General features: G+C 40.6%; 2 protein-coding genes across 3 annotated transcripts in view; both read left to right on the top strand.

Moving 5' to 3' along the window:
* Nucleotides 1-10,419, top strand: part of LOC146964853 (ephrin type-A receptor 6-like) — a 173,454-nt gene extending 163,035 nt beyond the window's left edge. The window contains exons 12-17 of the mRNA XM_085764227.1: nucleotides 2,802-2,863; nucleotides 3,392-3,601; nucleotides 6,074-6,223; nucleotides 7,990-8,183; nucleotides 8,508-8,657; nucleotides 9,468-10,419. Of these exons, the coding sequence (XP_085620353.1) occupies nucleotides 2,802-2,863; nucleotides 3,392-3,601; nucleotides 6,074-6,223; nucleotides 7,990-8,183; nucleotides 8,508-8,657; nucleotides 9,468-9,582 (881 nt within the window). The 3' untranslated portion in view covers nucleotides 9,583-10,419. The remainder of the gene's footprint in view (nucleotides 1-2,801; nucleotides 2,864-3,391; nucleotides 3,602-6,073; nucleotides 6,224-7,989; nucleotides 8,184-8,507; nucleotides 8,658-9,467) is intronic.
* A 2,419-nt stretch (nucleotides 10,420-12,838) lies between these two features.
* LOC146964852 (ADP-ribosylation factor-like protein 6) lies at nucleotides 12,839-16,285 on the top strand. 2 transcript variants are annotated; one of them, XM_085765619.1, is made up of 8 exons: nucleotides 12,840-13,163; nucleotides 13,367-13,417; nucleotides 13,532-13,593; nucleotides 13,706-13,774; nucleotides 13,874-13,968; nucleotides 14,679-14,808; nucleotides 15,448-15,503; nucleotides 16,031-16,284. In XM_085765619.1, exons 1-8 carry the CDS (start codon nucleotides 13,041-13,043, stop codon nucleotides 16,054-16,056), a joined length of 612 nt encoding a protein of 203 aa, XP_085621745.1. In that variant the 5' UTR covers nucleotides 12,840-13,040; the 3' UTR covers nucleotides 16,057-16,284. The 2 variants fall into 2 exon arrangements, with proteins under 2 accessions (XP_085621746.1, XP_085621745.1); XM_085765620.1 differs by lacking the exon at nucleotides 13,367-13,417 and having other exon boundaries at nucleotides 12,839-13,163; nucleotides 16,031-16,285.
* Nucleotides 16,286-16,465: the final 180 nt, after the last annotated feature.

Below are 16,465 nucleotides of genomic sequence, written 5' to 3'. Positions count from 1 at the left end.
CACTTTGAGATAAATGCAAAAGAGCATACAGAGGAAGTATGAAAATGTGAGCAGAACACACTGTGTGTATATAACATCACATTAAACAAACAATAAAACCTTATAGAGTAATTACAAGCTTTTTAGTTAGGCCTATCTGTGTTTCTGACGGAAGAAGAGCAAACCATTCCCAGTGTTTGCCCATCCAGTACACACACAATCACACACAATACACTACACACACCGAATCACACAATCGAAAGCCATTTGTGCTTGGCAGTGGGGCATCCTTTATCGAAAGACATTAATTCTGAGTACCCTCTCTCCGTCCGCCTGCCTGTCTGTTTGTCTTTCTCTCGCTCTCTCCATCTTCCTCTCCCTCCATCTGTTGTTGTTCTTTAGAGACTAATTATGGAGAGTATTATGCTGTGACTGACTGCTATACCTGCACTGAAATAACAGGTGACACATTAGACTCTGGTAAACAGGTGCGTTTGTTTTTGTTCAGGCGCTGCACTGCATAACTATATATTGTTTCCAGACCTTGCTAATTAGCTCAGGAAAGCCAAGCTTGATCAAATAATTTCCTGTCTATTCCTGCTGGATTTGTGTGCAGAGACAGTACCTGTAAATTTAAAGATATCATGATAACGTGTAGCTGGGAAAAAACAACAACAGTGTCTGTTTGGTCTGAAGAAAGTGATAGAGTTCAGTACAGACTGAGCGGTCTGCTCATCCATTTATTCACCCACTGTGTCTTTTCTGTCATGAAGAGTTTTTCTGAATAGAAGGTGTGTTGATTATAAACTGATGAATATCCCAGTATGCCCCAGACTTTTGCTGCCCATTCTCAACATGTAAAAATGGCCATTCTCAACATTTAGTCATGTGTAAAAAGTAATTGTCAATAATAAATGAAATAAGATGTTACGTTATGTTACATTACATTCATAATGACAACATTGCATTGCGTTGCAGGAGCAGTGTTTTAACCTGTGCCTGTTTAGCATATGTTTTGAGCCACACTGGGAGGTGGAGTTACGGGTGTGTCATTGACAATCCACTGGAACAATGCAGTTTTGGTGTCACAGTAGTTTGCACCATCTGTTTTTTTTAATCATGTAGCATTATTTGACAGTTCCAGATGCCTCCCAATGAAAAACTTGAAAAGTGGCCTTGAGCTGTTCTTCATCAAAGGTGGAGGAGAAATAAAATCACAACCAGCGTTGGCCAAACCCTCCACTTGCAAAATAAAACCCTACTGCTTGAAGCTTAGATTGTGCCTTTTTGTGGTTTTCAGGAACAGGCATAGTGGTGCCATATGTGGATGGTGAAGGACAAGAGGCAATGAAAAATAAATGTACGTAAAAAGCTACACAAAGGTGAAATGTATGCTTTATCTGCTGCATTTCCACACAGTATGTTTTTCCCTCACAACAACGAGGACTAAGCACTTGGTTTGGAAAATTGCATTTGAACAGCTTCTCTACCATGGATGAACCTATAGCCACTTCTGAAGACTTCCCATGGCTGGTAAATCAGATACAGAGCTGAAACCACATGTGACACTCTCCCGTCTTTCTTTTTTATTTTGTAGCTACTTAAACTATCGTTAACACCTGAAAAAAAAAATTACCTTACTAACATTGTGGTTATTACCCGCTTATAAAACAGTGGGTGTGAAGTAGTGGTGATTTCCATTATTTAGGTTTGTTGTAATATGGCACAGGCTGTAAACTATCTCCTTGTTACCCAAATTGATTTAATTTCCTCCAATAAGGAATATATGTGGAGCAAGTGCACTATTGTCATAGGCATCTGTACTTTTACCTCATTGTGGAAACTGAGGAAATTATCAAATGTCTTTAGTCTCTGAAGGGACACTGCTTATGTCTGATCTTGGATTGTGAAACACCATGCATTCAGTCGTATTAAATTAGTTAATTAGTTGTATTAAAGAAAGGCTTTTACAAATCTGTCATCTCCACCTGTAACAATGTGCTTTTTCATATTCCTATTTGAGTGACAAAAGACGACTTGAATTGGAAATGTAATACCGTGGTGTCACTTTGCCACAGTAACAGTTTTATTTCTTACTCCAGCAGTTGAGAGCTCTTTACAGCTCACCAGCACACGGGGCTGGACGACTGCCTCCCAGCTGTAAACCAGTCAATCTGTAACACCACAGGGATCCTCTGTGGGGAAACAATAACAATTGGATAGAGAAAGTGCGCCTGCACCTGTGTCTCTAATGAATGTTTTATGTTATAGACGGACTGAATGCAAAACAGATCCCATTTGCCAGTTGAACATGTAGAGATGGAGGAGAAATATGAATCTTCACTTGATGTACCAATCACTGTTCAATCCACTCCTGAACACACACCAATGTAGTCTTCCCTGCTACCGCCCTCTAGGACTTGTTGAGCTCACAGTTTGTGCTGTGTGACTTTTGTTCACCAATGTTTACCAGAGTCCAATGTGTCACCTACCTCCCACCTCCAAACATTATCTTGTGGTTGATCAGATGATCATTTAGGAACAAATAGATGAGTGACCATGTGCTATCATCTATCATGCTGACCGGCCTGTGCTCGGTGTTGTTCCATGCTTTTATTAGTTTCACTGCTGACACATTCCCTTGATGCTTAGCAGACATGAATTTAATCTGTAGTTAGAGGAGACTTGATCCATTGAATCAAGCAGTCAAGGTTATATGAAATCTAATAATATTGTCTCTTTGAGCACTGATGCCTACCTACAGGTATTAACAATGATTTATTCATTAATTGTGTAAGGCCCGTGTATTGCTGTGTTTGCAGGCAGACCTGTGATGATCGTGGTGGAATATGTGGAAAATGGATCATTGGACTCATTTCTGAGGGTGAGTGTTGATGTGATCAAAGAACTTGGGTATGATTATGTGTATTTCCTGCCTCAGGGAGTATTTTGTAGGAAATAAACACAGGTCCAAATTGCTGATATGAAAAGAAAAAGCACATCACTGCATTTGCTTTAGTCTTTTGGAACCACACTACCTCTACACGTCAGTGTGTATCAGGTCATTATAAGCCCCTGCAGGCCGATAGCAAATGTACCCTCAGTCACTGGCTCAAGCTAAACAATGTGCTTAGTTGCAAACAGAGGAGGAATAGAAAGTTAGTTAAAATCATAGGAAAAACAAGCAGTTTGTCTTTTTCTCTTAAATTTTGGAGCATATTTATAGCAGCTACTATTTATAGCAGCACAATGTCAATTGTCAAACTGTCAGTAATAAACTGTCTCCGATTTATGTTTCAATAGACACTCTGTTGCTTTTGGTCATTGTTCTTTCCTTGTCTTGTTTATTTTCTCCCCATTTTCTCTCATTTCTGTAAGTTAATTTTCTTCTGTTGTCTGCTCTCCCTGTCAGCAACATGATGGTCACTTCACTGTCATCCAGTTGGTGGGCATGCTGCGTGGCATCGCCTCGGGCATGAAGTACCTGTCAGACATAGGCTACGTTCACAGAGACCTGGCAGCTCGAAACATCCTGGTCAACAGCAACTTGGTGTGTAAAGTGTCAGACTTCGGCCTGTCTCGAGTGCTGGAGGACGACCCGGAGGCGGCCTACACCACAACGGTACACTACCTTTTTAATGCTTGAAGTGTTCACTATTAACATGTTTTACTTCAGCGGTGAACAGTTCACACAACAGCATCCTGTCTTGAGGGGATCAGAGGCATAATGCAGTAATCCTGAACCTAATTGTATCTTATTATTTATTTTTATTTATATTTATTTACTTATTATATATCATCCACTGAAGATCATAGCTGAGCTCCTGTATATGTTTTGACACAGACACAAAGAATGACAGCACTGACAACACTTATACCTTTTACCTATTAGTATTGAAAATTGCTTCAAGATTTTGCTATTATGTTTATTTGGGAACTCATTCATGTTTAATGCCAGAAGCCAGGGCTCCTCTAGTTAGAAATTCAGGCTTTCCTATAGTCATAACCTACTTTTCTCAATTCTTAAATTGCATTAAAAAATCTGAAACACCTCATACCACACTTTCCGATCCTTTTTTTTTTTGCTTGATATTTCTTTTTGAAGATCCTCTATTGTATTGTATTTTAAATAATGAAGTAGGTGTAGGTTTCATAATAATCATGTGAAAGTGTCAAAGCCTCAGTCCACAGAGAAGTGCATACAGCCTGTATTGACAAGCTGAGCTATAAAATCCAGCCATCAGACTTCTGTGAGTTCACAAAGTCACAACAAAGTAGTCACTGGTCTGCTGACCTGTTTTGTTACCTAAAACCACAACTATGTCTTACAATGGATATCAAAACGTTAAATGAAACACTAAAACAAGTGTAAAATCTAGGCCCTTTAACAAAAGTACATTACATAAACAAAGATTTTCTGTATTCCTTACAGTACGTTTAGCTGGAGTGTGAAGAGTGTGTGGATCAGTTTAAGTCATTTATTTACTGTGCGCGTTCGCATGGTAAAGCAGCTGCTTTGCAATCTCACTGTCATCTTAAATTATTAAAGATAACCCAAGTCTTGCTGAATGATTTATCTTTTCATTTTGAAAAAATCTCTATGTCTCAGTTATTTATGTCTGACACAAACTAACAATATTGTGCTAGAAATCGGTGTCTCATTGACAAGACACACATACCTCCACCACGTACAGTATACGCTAAAATTGCAGCAGTTACATCAAGCATACATATTTTTACTACGTCATTCACATTTACGACTAGTAAGCCAACCCTCCTGGTCTCTTCATGCATTTTGAGAGAACCTCATTTGAAGCAACAGTGGAAGTTAAAACTATTGAAGGTACAGTCGTTAAGTTGCAGAGCAGATCCGACAAGCAACGCCTTTTGCTGATCCTCTCGGTAACATCACAGTAACATAAAGAGTATCTGATGTACAAACTTGTACCCACAGTACCCCGAACAAGCTGCAGATGGAATGACTTCAGTATCAGGAAGGTCTTTGGAAAGACATGTGAAATGTTGGACACTTTCCACTGAAGGACAAACATCAAAGATTGTGTGCACAGACGGAAGCTCTAAAGTGTATGTACGCTTGCCACATCAGCTAACTGATGCATCACTCCTCTCCTACCTGATTAGACTGATGAAATTTCTCTCCTGAGGCCAGTGAAAGTGAAAGACTTGCCTTATGTAGCAAAAGCTCAACTTCAAAATGTTTTTGCTGAAAGGACGTTGTTCTGTAAATCTGTCTGAACCCACAGTGACCTCTATTTCCTGGGTTTCTATTGAGGTTATTGTGAGAAAGAAATGTTGTTTATGGCTCCAAGGTAAACTTTCAGCTTCACAAGTCTGCGATCGAAATCCACGGTGAGGTGAGGTGAGGTGAGGTGAGGTGAGGTGAGGTGAGGTGAGGTGAGAGAATTTGGTTCAAGATTCAGAAAAGAGAAGCACTCGTGGTTAAAATGGTTCTACATGACTCTAACTGCACTCTACATGCACACTGTCACAACAACTTCCTTCAGTCAAAACTCATTGCAATGAGGCCATTGAGATGGGGAGATATACTGTATTTGAAACATTTATCAGATGTTGTACCTAATAAACATTAGAAGAAAATTCCCATATGTGTAAGGTTACTACTGTGAAATGATCATAATGCTTAGTTCTGCAGAAAACGCACACCCAAAACTGAACCTTACAATGACCCATTGAGACTTCCTTAACTTTGTGATGTCACAACAAAGCAGCCACTTCCCTCAAGCATGCCCCAAGCCCCACCCACATGAACCCATCATCGAATCTTGGATTTAGTTTCTCTGAATGTTTACTTAAAATCTGCTACATTTTTATTGTATCACTCAGAAAAGTCAGCCAATAAAAGAGTGGCTGAGTTGTCTGCTGGAGTTCCTGAGAGAAGCCTGAAAGATAGAATAAACTAAATTAAATCCACAAATACAGAGAATGGATATTGACACTTAAAACATAAAACCAGTAAAGTGTAAAATGTGGAACATTTAAGACTGTCGGGTGATGGTTTGAGTTGATCTATAAATGCATATGTCTTTATTTTATTTTGTGTGTGTGTGAACAGGGAGGTAAGATCCCAATTCGATGGACAGCACCTGAGGCCATCTCATACAGGAAATTCTCCTCAGCCAGTGACGCATGGAGTTACGGCATTGTCATGTGGGAAGTGATGTCATACGGGGAACGGCCATACTGGGAGATGTCCAATCAGGATGTGAGTATTTGTAATCATCATGAGGTTGGTTTACACTACAGTTATTTCCTCTGAGAAAAAGCCACGCCACCCCTCCACTGAGCTGCCGGCTGGTTTCCTCCTTAAACACAAAGTTGAGATCTCAGTTAATAATAATGAAAAATTAAAGTTAGCATCAAGTAAAACAGATTTGGAGTCATTAGTTTGTTCTATTTTGTTTATACTACGCTGCAATTATGACTGTGATCAAGATTTGTAGAAATGTTGAGGGCAGAAACAGCTATGTCTACCCAAATAGGGAGAAAAATGATAGACTGTGTAGTGAGTATGCATCATCTACTCACGGCAGATTCCACTATCTTTATCAGCCGCATCAGAAAACAACATTGAAACTAATGTAACTAAAAAGAATAAAGCACTCACCAGACTTCCAGCACTATGTTTTGTAGCTATATGAAGCGTCAGTGTGGCAATGCCAACAATTAGAAAAATCCTGCAGATATTTGCAAATACAAAGAAACAAGTTGTTTCTTTGTATTTGCAAATATCTGCAGAATTTCCACACACACACACACACACACACACATTTTTTGAACTGTAATTACTTTCTATTGCATCTGTTACAACTGTTGCCCTTTCGCCTGATTCTTGACTGACTGTTTCGCATCAGAAAGCTGAGTGAGAGGAGGTTAGGAACCGAAACGCTGGTCAGATTCAGCAAATGGATGAGAAAGATGAGGGAGGGGGGGAACAGAAAAGAGCAGTAAAGGTCAGAGGTTCAGAGGACTTGGGTCCAGTAGAGGGGTTGGGAGGAGGGTTTAAAGCTGTGGATTCAGTGTGGCTGAGCAACCCGCTGATCCCTGGGCTGTGGTCAGGGATTGGAAGGGCCATGGAGGAAGCAGATCCATCCCTCTCTCCGCTGAGTGTGAAAGCTCCACCGTAATCCCTTCAACCCCTTACACACAGACTCTTACACATCTATACACAGACACCCACACGAACACATTCACTAAGGTCTCGGGGTTTGGGGAGGATTTGGGAATTGCTTAGAAGTTCTTTCCAAGGCAAAAGGCCAGCCAAGCTGCAAAACCAGCCCAACACTATCTCATCCTGGACAGCCACTTACCATTGCTCCCTGCAAAGATACATGGTTCCCAAGCAACCACAGGTACAGTATGATTGGAGATGGACTATATGGAGGCCAGTACATACCATCAGCTCAGCTGAAAAAGCAAACCATACAGGAGTTGATTGATAGTCGTTTCAGCACAACAAAAATCAAATATCCAAGGAAGAGGTTGTGAGGAATGATAGAAGTTTATAATAACAATTAAATGTGATCACGCTCTCTGTTTTGATTATTTTTCCTCTGTTCTCTTCATCATCTCTACGTCAATACTATTTGCTGCCGACAGGCAGAACTCTTATTAATTTGACCTAAATGTTCCCTATATATCTTTGTCATTCTTTTTCTAGAAGTATTATTAGTTAGCATGCTAATGCAGTAAAGTAGGTGAATTTAGTCAACATTACATGTGGTACATTTGAAATTCATGATACATTTTAATTGTTCTTAACTCTTTGTGTAATTGTGCCAATTACAGTGCATGTTACACCCCTGGTTTACCTTCCTTTTTCTGTAGAACAAAGTGTCAAATACAAACAGCTCTTCAAAGTGACCATTAGCAAACTGGTTATGACACTCATCAACTCTTCAACCAAGCAGACACAGCAGTCGTCCTCCACATTTAGATCTGACCCTCTCTCCTCTCCATCTGCTTCTGCAGGTGATTCTGTCCATTGAAGAGGGCTACCGGCTGCCTGCACCAATGGGCTGTCCTGTGGCCCTGCATCAGCTGATGCTGCACTGCTGGCAGAAGGAGAGGAGTCATCGGCCCAAATTCACAGATGTTGTCTCCTTCTTGGATAAACTGATCCGCAACCCCAGCAGCCTGCTGCCACTGGTAGAGGACATTCAGAGGTACAGCACTGAGGATTCGATAGTATTTCTTAATTCATTCAACTCTAGATGCTGCTTTGATTCATTTGAGTGGATGTTTGTCTCTGGAACTACTTTAACTTGAGAGTTTAGTAGTAATTAACACTGAGCTATAAGAGGATGCCTCTCCTCAGCCCAGGCAAAGATAGCATCACTTTCCTCGGGTGAGAAAGTTGAAAAAAAGTTGCAGCAAATATGCGTCACTCTGAGAAGTTCTGGCCAGTTTTCCAACTCTGAAATGCTTTATAAATATAGACAGGATCTGACATTAGCTGATTTTTTTTTTTTTTTTTTTTTTTGCATCAGTCTACCAGAGTCTCCGGGGGAGGAAATGGACTACCCAATGTTCATCTCCGTCGGTGACTGGCTGGACTCCATCAAGATGAGTCAGTACAAGAGCAATTTCATGGCAGCAGGCTACAACACATTGGATTCTGTGGCCAGGATGGGCATTGAGTGAGTAGATAAGCCTAAACATAACCATTATTACATGCCCAGAAACCAAGGAGGAGCTATCTTTACAGCAACAGTGCTTTGCTGATTTTACTCATGGAGCTGACATTATCATTACACGGAGCACTATTCAGACTGTCTTCTGTCACCCAGACAAAGTCATGGTGATGTCATCAGGTGCATCTTCAGACTGTGCTTTGAAAGCCTTTGAAAAAGTGTTTTATTAAATTGCTGAAGCACAAATTAAATTTTTCAAATAGAAGAGGTTGATCTGTACAAAGAAGATAAATTCCAATGCACTGTCAGTATTAAAGACAGAATACTTTCTTCATAGACCTTGCTCCACCAACACATTCATAATGTAGACACTGTTTTTTTCTGAGCCCTACATTGTAATGACCAATCCTAGAGGCCAAAATGATAATTACATCATCAATAAGGTGGACAACCAATATAAACCATAATCAGTGGAATAGTAATAATAATGTTAAATGGACAGTGCGGAATAAGCCACTTCTAAATAAAAAGTCAGATGACTGGCTCAGGTGTTTGAGGCTTTGATCAGCTGATACAGAGTCTTGCGCTGGTAGATTTAAGACGCTGTAACTGAAATGTAGCGTCTCAGGTAAACTCATCGTTTGTATACACATACACAATGTTTTCATGAGGATAGAAAAATGAGAGCAGTGGAAACATGCAGTAGTCTATGTGACTCAGAAGATCTCCAACAAGGCTCATGCAAATGTCTTAACAAGCACAAAGTTAAAGTGATGTGTGTGTATGTTGTGTTTTTGTGTTTCCCTCTCGACCTAGAGATGTGAGGCGTATTGGCGTGGAGCTGATCGGCCACCAGAGGCGGATCATCAGCAGCTTACAGACCCTTCGTCTTCAGCTACTGCACGAACAGGAGAAGGGTTTCCATGTATGAGGACGCCCACAGACAGAAACTGGGATGGACAGATATATGGAGCAGACGAAAGTGAAGTCTAGACTGTAGGACTGACAGTCTGCAGCCTGTGCCTGAGCCTCAACCCCTCATGCAGGAGGTCATTGGACAGACCGCCACAGCAGACTGCCCCGTGGTCTCCCTCACATCCAGTAGTAACAGACCTTTTTCTACTCTACACCTCTTACCCAGTAAACCTGGTTCTGCCAGACTATCACAGACTTGACAGACTGGCGCCGGCCCTCACTTAGGGGAATGTAATGCCTTGTTGCAGCAGCAGTACTTTGTGTGTGGAGCAACAATATCTAGAGATGTAGATTTGCAAACATAATCTACAGATTCTTTTGTTCTTTTCTCGCTCGGAGTTATGTGCTCATGTAGCTGCTATCGGGTGTGCAATCGAAAACGTTTTGTCTTTTGAAAAAAAAAAAAATATTCTCAATATTTTTTTTCTGTTGTTTTGGAGTTTAATGATTTATCATGAAGGGATTATTTGCATTGCTTTAGTTTACCCTCTCTCCAGAGAATCGTACGCTAATACTTGAAGAAAGACGCAAGAAGTAAGTAATGGCGATTTCTTGAATGTTTAAAAGTGTATAGACAATTAATCGATAATTATTATCATAACCTAATATCTATATATGTGCAGTCCTGTATGTGAAAGCCCTAGTAAATCTGGATCTTATTTAAAATGTTTTATTTATTTAAGATTTTTATCCAAGTCAGCAATACAGTATTATGCAGTCACCTCAGTATCTCAGAGAGATGAAGAATTGTGCAATGAGAGAACTCTTGTTGACATGTAAACATGAGGCTCACACACCATGCACCAGTTTTTATTATCACATGCTAAGCTTGCAGAACCGGATCCGTTGCCTTCAGGTGAATAACCATACAAGTCTATTCCGACAGTTTTTTAGCAGCCAGTGTACTCACAGTGTGATCGGCCTGATTTTTTTTGGGATTGTGAATGTTAAACGTTGCCTGACAGGACACTCACACAGCTCCACTGTCTTAACATATGAATGTTTCACAGATCTTAGATACTGTATAGATAGGAGGTGTTCGGAAACTGAACTTGGACTTCTATGGTTTTTCAGAAATTGATCAGAAATCCTCTCACATATGTTTGTCCTTTCTTTTTCTTTTTCTTTTTTTTTGCCTGCATACACGGATACAGGCAGCGGTTTGTCCTTCTGGGACAAAGTTGATCTAAGATGTCAGAGCTGAATAATCCATCTCAGGTGTGAAGCCACCTGATGGATTTCAGGGAGCACTACTTCTGCCCCAGTCTGTGCTTACCCTGTGGTCATGTTAAGGTTGTGGCAATCGTGTCAGTTTGGGAGTCTAGTGTACATAAGCATAGTCTGAAGTGAAAACTGTTGGATCTGCAGTAGATGATGTCAAGTATTCAGATGTTTGCCACTAATGTGATTTTGTTACATTCTCCAAGTCAATGATGAGTAGGAAAGTCCTGCAGAGTGTCAGTAGAGTTAGAGTAGGAGGCAGCAGAAGTAGCTAAACCCTGACGGAGAGAAGAAAACTGATCTCAGATCTGTGTGGTTAGGACGGAGCTGAGATTGAACCACAGAGGAAGAGGAATAATGAGCATTAACAGCAGCATCTTAACTCGTGTCATTTTAACATCAACAGTTACACATGCACAGACACACACACACACACACTGAATATCCTCCACTTTGTTAGGCAGAAATACTTTAGTTGAAGAGTTTGAGTGCAGTCACAGAACCGAGCCATTAGTTTGAGTTGTGTTTCATGTTGAAGGGAGCAGCCGCCGGTCTACAGCTGTGGCCTCTATCACAGACGGAGGCTCAGAGACTAGAGGTCTGTGCCTGTGGCTCACAGTCTAGTTATGCATCCAGGCCTTCAGGAGCAGGGAAACGTGCACACGCCACACACATATTTACACACACACACACACACACACATGCTCACCACCCCCTCTATAGAATATGGAGAATATCAGATGCTGTTTGTTTAGCATGTTCTACTGCTGAGCAATGTTAGAACATTCTTTTGTACAAAGTACAAGTATACTTATAATTCTTGTATTTTATTTTTCTATGATTTCCAAAGAGATGTTGTAGATCTTGCACACTGTAAGAGGCAGTTACAGCGAATATTTATTTGCAAATAAAGATGAACAGTTCTGGTGGTTGACTGCTCATTTAATTCTGTTTCGATTTTTATCTCAGGTCCGAGTAAACAGAATCAGAACTGCATTGATTTCCAAGGAGGAAACGCTGTCTGGTATTTTTTCAGGTTGGGAGATGCTGTTGTTTTCTAGTGCTAAGATGAACCGTACGTCTCTCTCCGCTTTTTATTTACCACCATATCACCGGGTCGGAGGGTTCTCTACGAGTAAACAGTGTGTGCTGCTTGCAGCCGCAGCCTCAATTCACCTCACCTCACCGAAGCCTGACACCTAGCAGACATCCACTCAGAAGATATACACCACCTTTACTTAAAAAGTTAGTCCATGCTTGAAATGATAGAATGACAATGATATAATAAACTGTATTGTTTACATAGTACTTTCCCACCATGTTTGTAAGTAGGCCTGTGTTGTATTGTCAGCTTTATATCACTGTTACACTGTAAATCACCTTTGTCAACCTTGAAACTTCTACATTGAATTGCACACGTGATGCGTAACCAAGAGATGGAGCTGTTGGACCACCGGCCCCCTCCAGAGCTGCCATGTGAAGCGTCTATATTGAATTTCTGCAATTATGCTAATTTTAACCTTTGGTGTGAAATTTAAGGAAGACTGTCAAAGCCCTATTGTGAAAAGAACATTTTCAGGTCAGCTTATATTTGTTATAATATGTATAATATGAGTTTATTGTGACTGTATCCTGTGTCGTACTTTGCCATGACATTTGTACTGTATATGGATTTGTGCATCCTGTCCCTTATTTGTTACAGATGTACTCGACAGATGGGTTGAATTAGACTGTGTTGGACACCGGCTGACGGAGCAGATTGACAATGGCTGCAATTATTTTAGAGGCAGAGGAAGTTGGAGCTTCTGATGTTGTGTATTCATGTGGCTTCAAGGGGCCTTTAGTGAGAGAGGGGGTCCTCAGAGAGAGGTAAGGTGCTTCAGGGCACTAAAACAAATGCATCTGGATGGATGGGGGGCCTGGGAAGCTCCATATACCGTGATCAGGTCACCGGGTGGTTCACGGAGCTTAAATCGCCTTAATAGGATTACCTGTCACAAGCTGGGATGCCCAGGCAGCAACTTGGCTCGTGTCTATTCTCAGCAAGCGGTAGCACACTATTCACGGCTATGTTTGTCTTCATTGTTTGCTTTCTATGAGATTTTGTGAATGCAGTTTGTGTAATTAGCAGTAATCAGACCATCTATGGGGCCATGTGTTAAAAATTTAATGGTGCAGAGGTAACTGAGTCTAATGGGGCTGCTGGATAAACTGTCGGGCTGGCTCGGCCTGAGGAAGAAAGAGGTTAATGTTTTGTGTTTGGGACTGGACAACAGCGGTAAAACCACTATCATCAACCAGCTGAAGCCAACTAATGTGAGTACACAACACTGGCTTCACTGCCACTGCGTTTAACTGTTGTTAAGAGGAAGACTGTGAGGCCTCTGTGTATGTAGTCCTGCCATGTGGGTTATACACATACTGTAAATCTTGTCTAATACCATATGATCACTAGGGATGACGGCCTGTCAAAGTCTCCTATATGTCACTGCAATCATGCACTGATTGCTTGTTTTCAGCATTCGAATCATTTAGGCCCACTGTCAGAGGAGTGGAAACATGCTAGTCAGGTAAAGCCCATATCATACCTTCCTCATAGTTTCCTTGTTGACATACTTTTGCCATTACTTGTCTGTTTTTGTGTGTTTGTGTTTGTGCTCGTGTGTGTGTGTGTGTGCAAGCAGACGCAGGCACAAGAAATAGTCCCAACAATTGGCTTCAACATTGAAAAGTTCAAGAGTTCAAGGTAGACCCCTAGAGACGTTTCTACTGTGTTTTTATTAGTTAGACAGTAAACATGCAGCAGTGTCGTGCTCATCTCTCTCCATCTCTCCCTCTCTCTCTCTCTCTGCATGCAGCCTGTCCTTCACAGTGTTTGATATGTCTGGCCAGAGCAGATACAGAAACCTGTGGGAGCATTACTACAAGTATGAAACGCACAACGTGATATGCTGATGTTAGTGGGCGCAGCATTAGTTCGAGCGTGGCTGTGTGTCACTGACAGTGTCTCCTCTCGTCCTCCTCAGAGAAAGCCATGCCATCATATTTGTCATTGACAGCGGTGACAAACTGAGAATGGTTGTTGCCAAAGAGGAGCTGGATACGCTTCTGAACCACGAAGGTACAAAAAATATCCTGTCGCAGCACTCATTGTGAATTCCCCCGTCCAGTCCGGTCTGATGTGTTGACACAATCTGCAGGACACAGTTTAGAGACATACTGTAAATAAATATTCATCATAGTTGGACTGTTATGAAACACCAGGTGTGGTTCCGGGTTCATATTCTTCATCTGTGATATAAAGAGAGAGATGAGATTAATTAAATGTAATATTCTCTTTGCATATATGATCACAGGTCGACTGTGGGAAACTCTGTAACATGCATTAGATCTAACACACAAATTCAATATGGTATGATACACAAATACAAATGTGTATTTGATTTATTGGCATTAGCAGTGTCCTGTTTTAGTCTATTCACAGTATTTCATGTATTATGAACAGTTTAGAGTTTTTATGTTTTCAGTGCTCTACAGTTGATTTCACTGATCACTGCACTTTCAAATAAAAAGTTTAATGTATTATAATACAGAAATTAATTTTACAATACATAATGTCAAAAAATTGTGAAAATATACGCACATCCCTTGCTTGGGGTGCTGGGCCAAAGGGACAATAGAAAAGAGAAGAAATAGCCCTCACAACCAATACATAATGTCCACATAATCTTCTGCCTTGATTCTTGAGTCCAAAACTGTCTGTGCTCTAGTAATAAAATAATATATGTTAGATGGTTGATGACTCAACAGTTTTTTTTTCTCATTATCCAGATATCCGCAGTAAAAGGATACCAGTATTGTTCTTTGCTAACAAGATGGATCTGCGGGACGCCATGTCCTCTGTCAAGGTCTCACAGATGTTGTGTTTGGAGAACATCAAAGACAAACCCTGGCACATCTGGTAATGTATCCGTCAGTCCGGAGCTCCAGTATTTATAAGCTCTTTATTTCTGCTACTTCACACTTTCACAGTTGTAGGAGTCCTGCTGTGGCGTTCATGTGGCTGCCTTATTGTGCAGTAGTCACCCTGAAGAGGCGTCTCTGAGGGAAAAACCAGAGAAAGTCAACAACCTCCAGAGGCATTGTTAAGTTGTTTGCTACAGGAATCATTCAAGTATTTGGCAGCTTTGAAGGAAGTGGATTAAATTGACTGAACTCAGCCAAGTCCTGTCACTTCCCCATCAGAAACATTTTGTGCTTCCAGATTTGCAGCTTAGAGTATTTAACAGAGACAATAATGAGACCAGGTGTGTTTACTCTGTGCTTACTTCCTGGGTCTGTCTCCAAAGTCTGTTCACATTCCTTGTCCTTTTCTGTGGCTCGTCGGTTAAACATTATTGGGAGCCACGGCAGCATGCAGTTCTTCCAATGCCTGGCTCTCTCAAATACATGTGTTTTCCTCCCTGTTTACTCATTAGACAGATGGAAAGCAGATGGATTAAGAGCTCGACAGCTTTAAACATCCAAGATCCAAGAAAAGTCATGAGAAAGTGAGTGTGTGCCACAATCAGATTAACACCTGACATCTTATTTTTTTCAGTGCCAGTAATGCTATCAAGGGAGAGGGCCTACAGGAAGGCTTGGACTGGCTACAAGGTAACGTTTCTTTTTAGTACATTAAATAAAACTGGCACATGTTAGGCCAAAAAAGAAAAGAGGGCAACATCAAAGTTCAAATGCTGTCTGCCCTCCTCATTAAGTCCTGTGTCTCTTTTCCCTCTCAGAACAAATTGCACAGTAAGTATCATCAGACGGTGTCACATTAGCGTGTGAGGTGGTTGTGGTGCTAGACTGTGTCTCTGCATCTTTCTGGATGTAAAACACCATATTTAACACAAAAGAGATTCCAGTACTAAACTCAACTTCCCTTACAATAATGGATCCTGTTCGAATGGAGCTCTTGTCTGCTACGTACTGTAGATCTCCCATACATATTTTTTTTACCTTCACCCAAAGTGAAGCTTGTGCTGTATACAGTATGTGTCCTGGTAGATCATCTGGTCACAGAAAATGCTACATGACCCCTTAGATCACATCTTTAAATTCAAGAAAAGTTGATGTTTTTAACCAGTTCTGTATAAAGCAAGGTCATAGAAAAAAAAAACTTTTTTCTCTCCTTCCAGATCATATCAAAACAATGAACACATGAACGACTGAGCTGCCTGTTACCATGGATGCAGTGGACCTAATCACCTCTTGGAGTACTCATCACACTTGATGTTGTAGGCCTTAAACTTCAATGTCAAATAGTCTAGTGTTTCCTGTGCGTGCTACAAATTTAACGCCAAGTTTCTTTAAAAAAAATGAAATAAAAAAATCTGCTAATAGTAAAACTTGTATGACTGGTCTGTCTAAATTTTAATTTAAAAGCTTTTTTAGTACTCATTTAACACACTACAAACACAAACATGAATGCATTCTGAATATAATTAGTCTGAACGTTAAATATTTTATCATTTCTCTCTATACACACACACACACACATACACATACACACTATATGATGATAAAACAAAGACAAGTTCAAATTGAAAATAACAATTTAATAAATTATTCAA

The sequence above is a fragment of the Trachurus japonicus genome, chromosome 21 (genome assembly GCF_045865225.1).
Source record: "Trachurus japonicus isolate A0001 chromosome 21, Traja_1.0".
NCBI lineage: Eukaryota > Metazoa > Chordata > Actinopteri > Carangiformes > Carangidae > Trachurus > Trachurus japonicus.
This window is presented reverse-complemented; position numbering and strand designations above follow the sequence as displayed.

Excerpts from the sequence above, each read along its gene's own strand:
- LOC146964852 (XM_085765619.1), top strand. The coding sequence starts at position 13,041 with ATGGGGCTGCTGGATAAACTGTCGGGCTGGCTCGGCCTGAGGAAGAAA. Across the intron at positions 13,775-13,873 it reads CTGTGGGAGCATTACTACAA|AGAAAGCCATGCCATCATAT; the intron begins GTATGAAACGCA and ends CGTCCTCCTCAG. Across the intron at positions 14,809-15,447 it reads GACAAACCCTGGCACATCTG|TGCCAGTAATGCTATCAAGG; the intron begins GTAATGTATCCG and ends TATTTTTTTCAG.